Raw genomic sequence first — 14371 nt, 5'->3', positions numbered from 1 at the left:
ACACGAGGCCACCGAAGTCATCCACTACCTGCCTGGAGGGCAAGCAGACAAAGAGTTCTACACAATCACAAGAGGACAAGAGCGAATTGTGTCCACCGGAGGTACTACACAGTGACGTTATGGGTCTGTTACTCGCACGTCTAACGACGGAAAAAGGTACATCATTACATTTATAAATGGCTATATCCATTTCACAGTTGAATATACATATATCAAATCCCTATGTATAGTGGTATTAACTTAGCACCCACTGGTTTGCTCGTATAGCTTACATGGTCCGCATGGATATTTTTTTGTTTATCTTTAATCGAATTTTTATGTTGTTCACACATCGCACACACATCGCAACAGCTTCTAAGCTTTTCATGGTACTTAAGGCCATTGAAGCATGGTCTTTCCCGATTGTACTTCTGACCAAAAAGTTATTCTGATAGCTGGAGTCCAAGGTTTTCGTCGATCATGCCTTTTACTTTCTTGTGATGATGTTTCCATAGAAACTTTCACCCTCTAACACGTATTTCTTTGTGTTTAATCGGAAACTGAAATTCCAATATACATAGACTTGGCTAGAAAAATTTTCATCCTCCATTCCGCTATCTTTCTCAGGAACTGTGAAACAATTTTTATATTTCTAACAGAGAAACCGTATACAGACTTTCATAGATTTAGCTCTGAAAATGCTTTCATAATAATTTCGTAAAACTTTTCGTCCCATATTTCACTCCTTTAAGGGGTTGATTTTCCAAAAACATTGAAACATTTTTTAAATTTGTAACTAAGAAATCTAGTTGTTCTTTAATAATGATTTATTTTCAAACTAACTTTTACCCAATAATTTACTCCCTTGGTGGTTGTATTTCCAAAAATGCTGAACCATGTGTTTTTTAATTTCTAACTGAGAAATCAAGTACCAGTTTTCGTAGGTCTAGCTAGATTTCGAAAAATCCCTCCTTAAGCATCACCTACGATATAAGACCAACACTACCGCCCCCCCCCCCTCCCCTCAACTTTAAGTATCTATACTTAGCGTTTGTCCTAGGCGTGGATAAGTCAGTCAACCAGTCACTCAGACAGCACATATCTATACAACGTGTGCCGAAATTCCCATTACAACCTTCTAGAACTTGTAGAGAGGAATGAGTAGATAATATTTTGAATATATTCCTCAGAACCTTCTGGTGTCCACTACTGCTAGAACACAGTGTTCTAGCAGTAGTGGACACCAGAAGATCCTGAGGAAGATCCCAGCAGAGGGGTCGAAACGTCGATCATTTTAGAAATACGACGTGGCATAATAACCCAGAAGATTTTAACTTGAGCACAGTATTTCTTATAACATGTAATCAGCCCCACTTATTCTTTATACAAAATTACAGTTGTCTGGAATGTTTAAGACAAAGAGATAAGTAGATCATTTTAATTGAACATTTGTCTGAAATCGTTTGTAGGAAATCTGTGTGACGAATGGAAAAAATGAGATATAATGAATTCGTGTTGTTTTTTATATGAGATGAATATGTGACTCAAACATTACTTTTTGAACGACATTATGGTGGACCCTGGACCTCAATTTAAGACTTCTTAACATAAATTGTAAGAATGCTGCACTCATGCTAAGAGAAATATGCTTTCATTTGTTGCTGGTGTGCTAAAATGTAGTTAAAACTTGTATTCACATAATGTTTCTTAACATGTGCATTGTTCACAGAAAGAAGAGTCTAGTTACACAGTGGAGAACTGCTTTTGTGTGAGGTACATTAACAGTGGTTATTTGTGTCAGATATCCCAATATTTTACTGGATACAGATATTTTACAATTTCTCCATGGACATTCAATAGCAGATTATCTGTTTTCATCGTCAAGATTCCTCCATAACATAGCCACACTTCAGTTCTTTGGGCATATCATTAAGGGATCTTATTGTTCTATACAACTTGGGTTCTATCAGTTGACATATTTGACCTGGAATTGGAAGAATAATTCACACACATGGATTTATAAACTCCTCTTTTTATTGCACGTGTTTTTGAGAAAGGTTAATCGAATTACAAGGAACACTTCATACATTCTACACATACTTTACTGAGTAAAGTGAAAGGACTGTACATAGTACCTAAGCGCACCTGTATGAAGCAGCAGAAGGAAATATTAGTGGTATCTCGTAATGCTAAGGGGTTTAACTTTACACTTGTTAATTTCTGTACATAAATTAAATCACCACTTAATTTATAACTACAGCGAATTTTACATGAAAGATGTTGATTGCAGATTTCAATATTGAACCTGGTGAATGTGAAACCACAATAGACTGCCTGCACTATTTGACTGGATCAGAATCAGCTGGAACTATATGTCTGTAACATGAATTTTAGTAAGAGACAGTTACATGTGGTTTTGCATTTAGTCAGAAACTCCAGGCAGCAGTAACAAAACATCTCCATGTCTGTTGATTCATTTCATGACAAAATATGTTGCCTGGAATGTTGGTTTCACATGCACCAGAAACTACGATACAGCTTTTACAACAGCTTCACAGGATGCTACTTTATACATGTCTGTATGAGTAAGGGGAGAATGTAAGGTGCACAACAAAGATAGGCCTAACTTATTTGTTATTACATTATTGACACCAATAGGGGAGCACAGCAGAGCAGAGCAGAGCAGAGACTGAGGAACAGCAGACAGCATTACTTGACTTCAACGGTCTGTGAGTCAGCTGGCTGTTGCTGGTATGCACGCTGCAGCTGAAACACACATTGTGATATTTTAGTTTAAGAAAGTAAAATAAGATTAAAGAAAAGAGGTGGGGACTACAGAGAAGTAGGACAGAGATAAAAGTAGAGGGAGAAGTTAGGAAGACTAGGGAAAAGAGCAGAAGACTGGAGAAAAATGGAGAGGAGAAAAGAGGAGATGATTGTAGGAAGAGGAGAAAACTTGAACAGAGGAGAGGAGACAGCTAAGAGAACTTGATAACAGATGAGAGAAGGAAAAAGAATTGGAGAAAAGAGAAGACGATTTGAGAAGAAATAAGAGGATTTAAAAAAAGAGAAGTGGATTTGAGAGAATAAAAAAAGAAGATGTGAAAAGCAAAGAGAATTGGGTCAAACGTGAGTGAAGAATGGAGAAGAGAACTGGAGAAAACGGGACTTGAAAAAAGAGGATTGAAGAAAAAACAAGAGGATTGGAGATAAGAGATGAGGATTCTAGAAAAGAGAAGAGGGTTGTAGAGAAGTGTGGGGACTGGAGAAAAAAAAGGAGTAGAGGAAAGAGGGAAGAAGAAAGAGTGGAAAAGGAAAGAGGAGTGAAAGAAGCGAAGGAACACAAAACACATAAAAAATTTGTGATAATACTTCATAACTGTTAAAACATAGCTTATGAACTGCTAATAACACTAGCTAATACTGATATTGTAAACAGTAACTTAATGAATCTAAATTACAGCCTGTTCAAATGACTAATTCATCCTGCATGAATTCTTGTATTAACTACTAGTAAATCGCCAGCACTGTGACCAATAGCTTTTCTTTTACCAGGCCTCATTCCATGTGGAGTATGATGTTCATGTTCTTTTGTATATTGTCATTCACATACATGGATTCATGTACATGCAGATAATGAGTGTATAATTTCAACTGTTGCATGAGAAACTTAATTTTTTCTCAATGTGCCGTGAGTGTGCTCAAAAAACAATCGCCTCATGTTGTTGTAGTCTGTTGTGTAAGAGGATTATAATTTCGTAAATGTATAGGGAAGAGACAGTTAACATTTGAAGTGTCCTAAATAATGAGAAACAAGGTACTTTGTAGCTTCAGTAACTGAGTCTGCTGTTTCAACTCCCTCGTTCTACCCTACTGCCCCCTCTCAAAAAAACGTTGGGCTGAGGAGATTTGAAATAATCAAAATATATCTATTTTTTATGTTGGGTCACTAGAATTTGATTTTTACTTTGAGATACAAAACTGCTTAATTTGTTCAGCCCAAGCATCACGATCCACAGTTGACCCTAGGAAAATGGTCCACAGCTGATTCCATAAAATGACTCTTGATCTAACTAATATCTTGCCATTTTGACTGTCGACTAGCAGGCTAATATTTCTCTAATGTTTCCTTGATAGCTGTTTTGAACTTGCTGGTATTATTTTCTTGAGAATCAGCTTTATCAGACTTTATTTTCTCCCTTTGATGATCCTCACAATTTTTTGCATAAGATGATGATGAATTAAACTGCAGAAATCTCGATGGGCTACAAATCGCGTTTGATTCAAACAAACTGAAAGTGAACGTTGCAAAACTAATACGGTACTATTTTTCTAAATGGTGTGTACGAATTTTCAAAGGTCCACTTTTAGTTTGTTTGAATCAGAGCAGATATCGATGGTAGGCAATGAAAACCTCGTAACTCCATCTGTCTGTGACAACTCGCAATTCTTGTAACCACGAACTCCATAATCAAAGAAAGATTTGAAAGTGCATGAAATTCTCTAATTAGGCAATAACTAAGGTTCTACTATACAGTTACAAATGTAGAAACTTTCTGTATCACTTTATATTACTTTTTAAGAAACAGTTTTTGCCTACAAAATGTAAAAAAAATGGAGTTTCGAGGTTTACAGTCCTACCATCGATGTGAAGCCTATTGGACGCTTTTGCAATCTTTAAATGTGATAATGGAACAAATAAACTCCTATGAAAAAACTGGTTGCAGCTAATTCGTTATAAATTACCCTGAGTTTCAACAGTTGTAGTGTTCTAACACCTTCAGAAAGGGTAAGAATTATTTACTAATGTTAGCACGAGGTCGAAACCAGTGGCGAGCCGAGAGTCGGCGGGAACATCCGAAGATGTGTCTCGGGCGGAGTACACCGCAACTGTTTCGTTCCCTCACCCACGGGTTTCGGATCCGCCGGCCGCTGGTTGCTCTATGGAATCGGGAGGCGACCAACATCACTCGCGAACTGGAGCGTCTTCTCATCATACAATGGCCGCAATACGCTCACATTCATAGGGACGGCTCTAAATCTGCGGCGGGTATGGGGTGCGCCTTCTTCTTCCCGTCGACTGACGCCTACCAATTGTTTGCGCTACTAAGTGAATCTTCTACCTACACGGCGGAGCTACTGGCCATCAGCGAAGCTAATCATTATGGTACCCGGATATTCAAGTTCGTCCTGATGCTTACGGACTCTGAAAGTGTGCTGCAGAATTTGCAACATCCCGCGTTTGATAAACAAATCAACAGGTATGTTTTGGACGTCTTGGCGGCCGTAAGAGACGCACAGGCCCTGGACATTGCCTTTGAATTACTCTGGATTAAAGGACATCATGGCATTCCTCATAAGGAAACGGCTGGCCGCCTTGTCAGTCAAGAACAGTATTACAGAAGGTCACTTACACCCAACGCCGATACCTTATACACAGGTACCGCATCGACAATACACAGGGCTGCTTTGGCGTTTAGTGTCTCTCAGCACTCTAAGGGCGGCTATCTGGTGGCCATACAACCGAACATCTCTTCTCGACCATGGTTCGTCTCGGATGATGTTGTCACCCCCTCAGGCTGTGGCTAAGCCATGTCTCCGCAATATCCTTTATTTCAGGAGTGCTAGTTCTGCAAGATTCGCAGGAGAGCTTCTGTAAAGTTTGGAAGGTAGGAGACGAGGTACTGGCAGAAGTAAAGTTGTGAGGACGGGGGGTGAGTCGTGCTTGGGTAGCTCAGATGGTGGGACCTTTCCCTCTCGTGGGCAAGTGCTCTGAGTTCGTGTCTCGGTCCGGCTCACAGTTATAATCTACCAGGAAGTTTCATCATGGTCATCGCTTACAAGTTCCCAGTCTTTCCATTTCCACTCTCGCCATGTCTCGAATGATGGTGATAGCACAAACACCCAGTCCCCGGGAAGAGAAAATCCCTGACCTGGTGAGGAACTGAACCCGGGACCCAGTGGTCCAGAGGCAGTAATGCTAGTCACTAGACCTCGAGCAGCGCAAGGTTCGTCTCAGTGCAGCTTCGTAGATGTCACGTGATGTCTATCATTCGCATGAGGCTGGAATATAAGTGTTACCCTACGCACCTATATCAGTTGAAGATTTTCACGTCTGGGCACTGTGTAAGGACACAACGGCAGTAGCAGAACATAATCACATCATCTTGGCATGTTCCAAGTACTCGACTGCACAATCTGACTTAAGAAATTGGTTGCGAGAGGCTACCCCTCCCCTCCAATGTTCCTGTTTTACTCCATCGTTTTGATATATACAACTTGCTCACCGACTATTTGAAAGACACTGGCATTAAAACTTAATTTATGAGTTTCCGAGGTTTCAGTTGGCATCAGCCCGATTCGTAATCCAGTGCGTAATTCTGTGTTTTAATTTCTGTACAGATCTCTGTTTGTACATTAAATCTTCATTATTGCTTTTTGTTTGTGTCCATATTCAGATCCAACTGCTGCCGGGACTGGTTTGTTACTATTAGTTTGGCAGTGTTAGTTTCAGAGGGTGGCCGGATGCCCTTCCTGCCGCCACTCCGTACCCCCCGGGACGAAGTAGTGACCCCAGCAGTCTGCACCTAGTGTAAACTATGAAATAGTGTGAACATGTTGCAAATGTCTGCGACCCATGTAACTGAGGCGGGAAGTGGGGATCCCCCCGGTATTCACCTAGTGGGATGTGGGAAAACCACCGAAAAACAACATCCACGCTGGCTGGAACACCGGCCCTTCGTCGTCAATCCGCTGGGCGGATTCGATCCGAGACCGGCGCGCCTACCGGCGTCCAGGAAGCAGCGGATTAGCGCTCTAGGCTAACCTGGTGCGTTTTCATTATTGCTCTCTTGTGTATTTTATGTCACTGTTCCACTGGCACTATTATACATACCGTTGGTTGTATTGTGTGTGTCATTTTAGCTTTTCTTTGATGTTAAGTACGCCTGTCTATATGCTGCACTTCAACATTGTTATATGACGTTATTTGCAATATTGTTCTTCAGCTATTGTTGTACTTATTTTACGATGTAAGGAATTTGCCCTCCCATGTTTTGTCTTCTACTATGAAAGCATATGCATATGCGTGTTTGTCATAATGATGCTATATAGTGATGTTTCTAATTATGCTCCAATATCATTGTATCACTGTTGCCGCTTATCTGGTGTTTGTTTAACTGCGCTTATATTTTTCTTTAAGGGTGAGTTTGTATGCTAACTTCGTAATTTTGTGCTATTATGCTTTTTTGCGGTTGTATTTCTTTGGCATTTTATAACCGTTGTTGCCTTGTAAGAATATCGAGAGTTCAGATGGAAACCAAAGAAGAGAAAGCAGAAAGGTGGAAGAAGTATATAGAGGGTCTGTACAAGGGGGTTGTACTTGAGGACAATATTACGGAAATGGAAGAGGATGTAGATGAAGATGAAACGGGAGATACGATACTGTGTGAAGAGTTTGACAGAGCACTGAAAGACCTAAGCCGAAACAAGACCCCGGGAGTAGACAAGATTCCATTAGAACTACTGATAGTCTTGGGAGAGCCAGCCCTGACAAAACCCTACCGTCTGGCGAGCAAGATGTATGAGACAGGCGAAATACCCTCAGACTTCAAGAAGAATATAATAATTCCAATCCCAAAGAAGGCGGGTGTTGTCAGATGTGAAAATTACCGAACTATCAGTTTCATAAGCCACTGCTGCAAAATACTAACATGAGTTCTTTACAGACAACTGGAAAAACTGGTAGAAGTCGACCTCGGGGAAGATCTGTTTGGATTCCGTAGAAATGTTGGAATACGTGAGGCAATACTGACCCTACGACTTATCTTAAAAAACAAATTAAGGAAAGGCGAACCTACGTTCCTAGCATTTGTAGACTTCGAGAAAGCTTTTGACTATGTTGACTGGAATACTCTATTTCAATTTCTAAAGGTGGCAGGGAAAAAAATACAGGGAGCGAAAGGCTATTTATAATTTGTACAGAAACCAGATGGCAGTTATAAGAGTCGAGGGGCACGAAAGGGAAGCAGTGGTTGGGAAGTGAGGGGGACAGGGTTGTAGGCTATCCCCGATGTTATTCAATCTGTATATTGAGCAAGCAGTAAAGGAAACAACGGACAAACTCGGAGTAGGTATTAAAATCCGTGGAGAAGAAATAAAAACTTTGAGGTTCGCCGATGACATTGTAATTCTGTCAGAGACAGCAAAGGACTCGGAAGAGCAGTTGAATGGAATGGATAGTGTTTTGAAAGGAGGGTATAAGGTGAACATCAACAAATGCCAAACGAGGATAATGGAATGTAGTCGAATTAAGTTGGGTGATGCTGAGGGAATTAGATTAGGAAATGAGACACTTAAAGTAGTAAAGGAGTTTTGCTATTTGGGGAGCAAAATAACTGATGATGGTCGAAGTAGAGAGGATATAAAATGTAAACTGGCAATGGCAAGGAAAGCGTTTCTGAAAAAGAGAAATTTGTTAACATCGAGTATTGATTTAAGTGCCAGGAAGTCGTTTCTGAAAGTATTTGTATGGAGTGTAGCCACGTATGGAAGTGAAACGTGGACGATAAATAGCTTAGACAAGAAGGGAATAGAAGCTTTCGAAATGTGGTGCTACAGAAGAATGCTGAAGATTAGATTGGTAGATCACATAACTAATGAGGAAGTATTGAATAGGATTGGGGAGAAGAGAGGTTTGTGGCACAACTTGACTAGAAGAAGGGATCGGTTGGTAAGACATGCTCTGAGGCATCAAGGGATCACCAATTTAGTATTGGAGGGCAGCGTGGAGGGTACAAATCGTAGAGGGAGACCAAGAGATGAATACACTAAGCAGATTCAGAAGGATGTAGGCTGCAGTAGGTACTGGGAGATGAAGAGGCTTGCACAGGAAAGAGTAGCATGGAGAGCTGCATCAAACCAGTCTCGGGACTGAAGACCACAACAACAACAACTTCATTGGCATTTAATAACCGTTGTTGACTGTGTGGTCTTGTAACCCGAAGCCAAAATAAAGAAATGAAAAAAAAAAATCTGGGTTGGTGATGGGTATGGGGGGGAGGGGAGGGGTGGGAGGGGGGGGGGGATGGTCGTTGGAGCTTTCAGGAAAGAAATGAAAATAAAACCCCGGCGAAACGGGTCTTTGCCGGCTGGAAGTGACGGGCGGTGCTCACCCACTGCCGCAGGAAGGGCGACAGGCGGAACCTCTGTGGGCTGGCCGCGTCGTCCAGCAGGGCCGCCGCCGCAGCCGCCTCCGCCACGGCCGCCGCCTCCTCCGCCCCCTGCACCCCCTCCGCGCCAGGCTCCATGTCGGCGCGCTTGCCGTGGCCGCCGAAGCACGAGTGCCCGAAAGCCATGCACCCGCCTGCCGACAGACAAACACGCCCACAGTTCCTCAAGCTGCCGTAGAACAATTCATTACGTCAATATAATGTACACTACTGGCCATTAAAATTGCTACACCAAGAAGAAATGCAGTTGATAAACGGATATTCATTGGACAAATATATTGTACTGGAACTGACATGTGATTACATTTTCACGCAATTTGGATGCATAGATCCTGAGAAATCAGTACCCAGAACAACCACCTCTGGCCGTAATAGCGGCCTCGATACGCCTGGGCATTGAGTCAAACAGAGCTTGGGTGCGGTGTACAGGTACAGCTGCCCATGCAGCTTCAACACGATACCGCAGTTCATCAAGAGAAGTGACTGGCGTATTGTGACGAGCCAGTTGTTCGGCCATCACTGACCAGACGTTTTCAATTGGTGAGAGATCTGGAGAATGTGCTGGCCAGGGCACCAGTCTAACATTTTCTGCATCCAGGAAGGCCCGTATAGGACCTGCAACATGCGGTCGTGCATTATCCTGCTGAAATGTAGGGTTTCGCAGGTATCGAATGAAGGGTAGAGCCACGGGTCGTAACACATCTGAAATGTAACGTCCACTGTTCAAAGTGCCGTCAATGCGAACAAGAGGTGACCGACACGTGTAACCGATGGCACCTCATACCATCACGCCTGGTGATACGCCAGTATGGCGATGACGAATACACGCTTCCAATATGCGTTCACCGCGATGCCGCCAAACACGGATGCGACCATCATGATGCTGTAAACAGAACCTAGATTCATCCGAGAAGATGACGTTTTGCCATTCGTGCACCCAGGTTCGTCGTTGAGTACACCAACGCAGGCGCTCCTGTCTGATGCAGCGTCAAGGGTAACCACAGCCACGGTCTCCGAGCCGATAGTCCCTGCTGCTGCAAACGTCGTCGAACTGTTCGTGCAGATGGTTGTTGTCTTGCTAACGTCCACATCTGTTGACTCAGGGATCGAGACGTGGCTGCACGAGGCCGTTGGGATCCAGCAGGACGTTCCGTATTACCCTCCTGAGCCCACCGATTCCATATTCTGCTAACAGTCATTGGATCTCTAACAACGCGAGCAGTAATGTCGCGATACGATAAACCGCAATCGCGATAGGGTACAATCCGACCTTTATCCAAGTCGGAAACGTGATGGTACGCATTTCTCCTCCTTACACGAGGCATCACAACAACGTTTCACCAGGCAACGCCGGTCAACTGCTGTTTGTGTATGAGGAATCGGTTGGAAACTTTCCTCATGTCAGCACGTTGTAGGTGTCGTCACCGGCGCCAACCTTGTGTGAATGCTCTGAAAAGCTAATCGTTTGCATATCACAGCATCTTCTGCCTGTCGGTTAAATTTCGCGTCTGTAGCACGTCATTTTCGTGGTGTAGCATTTTTAATGGCCAGTAGTGTAATTACTACAGAGATCTACAACACCACTTTCAGGTCAGTATCGCCATCCCCGTATCCGGTAATTAATACACAAATAGTTTCGTTACGTTCTACGAACTCTAGTTGAATGGATACTGATCATCATGAAAGCAGTGCAACATGTCAATGAAATACGAGCAACGCTTAACAAGTAATCCAACACATCTTTTTCTCGGCCAGTTTCCGTCGAAAAAACGCGGAATTTGCTGTGGGACAACGTGGAATATTTCTGCTTCAGCCCCTGTAGTTTCATGAATTGCCGATAGGTGGTAGCGCTATACGTAGCCTTCAAAATGGCGTCTGTAATGGAGGTTCGTCCCAAGCAGAGACCTAAGTTCCTTTTGGCTGAATGTCTACGGAGACCTAAGAGTGAACAAAAGCACGGTGAGTCGTTGAGCGAGGTGTCTGTCATCCACTCCGTCTTCAGGCCACGAGTGGTCTACCGGGACCATCCGACCGCCGTGTCATCCGTGGAGGATGCGGATAGGAGGGGCATGGGGTCAGCACACCGCTCTCCCGGCCGTTATGATGGAATTCTTCACCGAAGCCGCTACTATTCGGTCGAGTAGCTCCTCAATTGGCACCACGAGGCTGAGTGCACCCTGAAAAATGGCAACAGTGCATGGCGGCTGGATGGTCACCCATCCAAGTGCCGAGCACGCCCAACAGCGCTTAACTTCGGTGATCTCACGGGAACCGGTGTATCCACTGCCGAGGTGTCTGTCATCATCGAACAAAATCGGGCAAACGTGTCCGATCTCCTGCGTACCGACCAGCCGCACACAGCTGTGACGTTAGAACGTGCGGACACTCTCATTCCATACGATGTGGCAATGCCTGTGTTATTCTGAATTACGGTTCCAAGTTCCCTTCAGACACTGCGGGAACTACAGCCGTTATGAAGTACATCAGACGTATTAGCAGTTACGAATATGGACAACCGTCACCTGTAGAATGGAACGACGATGGTGCAAATTTGTGCCGGTCTGCGACTCGAACCCACAGTCAGAATCTCACACTTTGTGACTTTGGCCCAATGAGGGATGCACTCCGCGGATGTGAACGTTGTCGATGCAGCAAGACGCTGGATTCGAAGTCGACCAGTAGAGGGGTACCATGTGGGCATACAGGCCGTCCCATTAGGGTGGTGTAAGGGCGTTGCATTCGCTCTACAGCCACATCTACATGGATACTCTGCAAATCACATTTAAGTTCCTGGCAGGCGGTTCATCGAACCACCTTCACAATTCTCTATTATTCCAATCTCTTATAGCGCGCAGAAAGAACGTACACCTGTATCTTTCCGTACGATCTCCGGTTTCCCTTATTCTACCTTGGTGATCGTTCCTCCCTGTGTAGGTCGGTGCCAACAAAATATTTTCGCATTCCGAGGAGAAAGTTGATGATTGGAATTTCGTGAGAAGATTCCGTCGCAACGAAAAACGCCTTTCTTTTAATGATCTCCAGCCCAAATCCTGTATCATTTCTCTCACACTCTCTCCCCTACTCGCGATAATACAAAACGCGCTGCCCTTCTTTTAACTTTTTCGATATACTCCGTCAGTCTTATCCGGCAAGGATCCCACACCGCGCAGCAGTATTCTAAAAGAGGACGCACAAGCATAGTGTGGGCAGTCTCCTTAGTAGACCTGTTGCATTTTCTAAGTGTCCTGCCAATAACACGCAGACTTTGGTTAGCCTTCCCCACAATATTTTCTGTGTGTTCCTTCCAATTTAAGTTGTTCGTAATTACACTCCTGGAAATGGAAAAAAGAACACATTGACACCGGTGTGTCAGACCCACCATACTTGCTCCGGACACTGCGAGAGGGCTGTACAAGCAATGATCACACGCACGGCACAGCGGACACACCAGGAACCGCGGTGTTGGCCGTCGAATGGCGCTAGCTGCGCAGCATTTGTGCACCGCCGCCGTCAGTGTCAGCCATTTTGCCGTGGCATACGGAGCTCCATCGCAGTCTTTAACACTGGTAGCATGCCGCGACAGCGTGGACGTGAACCGTATGTGCAGTTGACGGACTTTGAGCGAGGGCGTATAGTGGGCATGCGGGAGGCCGGGTGGACGAACCGCCGAATTGCTCAACACGTGGGGCGTGAGGTCTCCACAGTACATCGATGTTGTCGCCAGTGGTCGGCGGAAGGTGCACGTGCCCGTCGACCTGGGACCGGACCGCAGCGACGCACGGATGCACGCCAAGACCGTAGGATCCTACGCAGTGCCGCAGGGGACCGCACCGCCACTTCCCAGCAAATTAGGGACACTGTTGCTCCTGGGGTATCGGCGAGGACCATTCGCAACCGTCTCCATGAAGCTGGGCTACGGTCCCGCACACCTTTAGGCCGCCTTCCGGTCACGCCCCAACATCGTGCAGCCCGCCTCCAGTGGTGTCGCGACAGGCGTGAATGGAGGGACGAATGGAGACGTGTCGTCTTCAGCGATGAGAGTCGCTTCTGCCTTGGTGCCAATGATGGTCGTATGCGTGTTTGGCGCCGTGCAGGTGAGCGCCACAATCAGGACTGCATACGACCGAGGCACACAGGGCCAACACCTGGCATCATGGTGTGGGGAGCGATCTCCTACACTGGCCGTACACCACTGGTGATCGTCGAGGGGACACTGAATAGTGCACGGTACATCCAAACCGTCATCGAACCCATCGTTCTACCATTCCTAGACCGGCAAGGGAACTTGCTGTTCCAACAGGACAATGCACATCCGCATGTATCCCGTGCCACCCAACGTACTCTAGAAGGTGTAAGTCAACTACCCTGGCCAGCAAGATCTCCGGATCTGTCCCCCATTGAGCATGTTTGGGACTGGATGAAGCGTCGTCTCACGCGGTCTGCACGTCCAGCACGAACGCTGGTCCAACTGAGGCGCCAGGTGGAAATGGCATGGCAAGCCGTTCCAGAGGACTACATCCAGCATCTCTACGATCGTCTCCATGGGAGAATAGCAGCCTGCATTGCTGCGAAAGGTGGATATACACTGTACTAGTGCCGACATTGTGCATGCTCTGTTGCCTGTGTTTATGTGCCTGTGGTTCTGTCAGTGTGATCATGTGATGTATCTGACCCCAGGAATGTGTCAATAAAGTTTCCCCTTCCTGGGACAATGAATTCACGGTGTTCTTATTTCAATTTCCAGGAGTGTATAATACCTAGGTATTTAGTTGAATTTACAGCTTTGAGATTAGACTGATTTATCGTGTAACCGAAGTTTAACGAGTTCCTTTTAGCACTCATGTGGATGACCTGACACTTTTCGTTATTTAGGGTCAACTGCCAATTTTCGCACCATTCACATACCTTTTCTAAAACGTTTTGCAATTTGTTGTGATCTTCTGATGACTTTATTAGTCGATAAACGACAGCGTCTCCTGCAAACAACCTAAGACGGCTGCTCAGATTATCTCCCAAATCGTTTATATAGGTGACGAACAGCTAAGGGCCTATAACATTACTTCGTGGAACGCCAGAAATCTACTGTTTTACTCGATGACTTTCCGTCAGTTACAACGAACTGTGACGTCTCTGACAGGAAATCACAAATCCAGTCACATAAC

General features: G+C 44.7%; 1 protein-coding gene across 2 annotated transcripts in view; it reads right to left on the bottom strand.

The window, feature by feature from the left end:
- Positions 1–1991: 1991 nt before the first annotated feature.
- LOC124552621 overlaps positions 1992–14371 on the bottom strand; it is a 454634-nt gene continuing 442254 nt past the window's right edge. For both annotated transcript variants that reach the window (XM_047126948.1, XM_047126949.1), the window contains 2 exons: positions 9153–9343; positions 1992–2745 (listed from right to left, as the gene is read on the bottom strand). In XM_047126948.1, coding sequence (XP_046982904.1) covers positions 2689–2745; positions 9153–9343 — 248 coding nt within the window. In that variant the 3' untranslated portion in view covers positions 1992–2688. The remainder of the gene's footprint in view (positions 2746–9152; positions 9344–14371) is intronic.

This window comes from Schistocerca americana, chromosome 10, assembly GCF_021461395.2.
Source record: "Schistocerca americana isolate TAMUIC-IGC-003095 chromosome 10, iqSchAmer2.1, whole genome shotgun sequence".
Classification (NCBI taxonomy): Eukaryota; Metazoa; Arthropoda; class Insecta; order Orthoptera; family Acrididae; genus Schistocerca; species Schistocerca americana.
The sequence above is the reverse complement of the archived record's forward strand: the minus strand, read 5'-3'. Positions and strand labels throughout refer to the sequence as shown.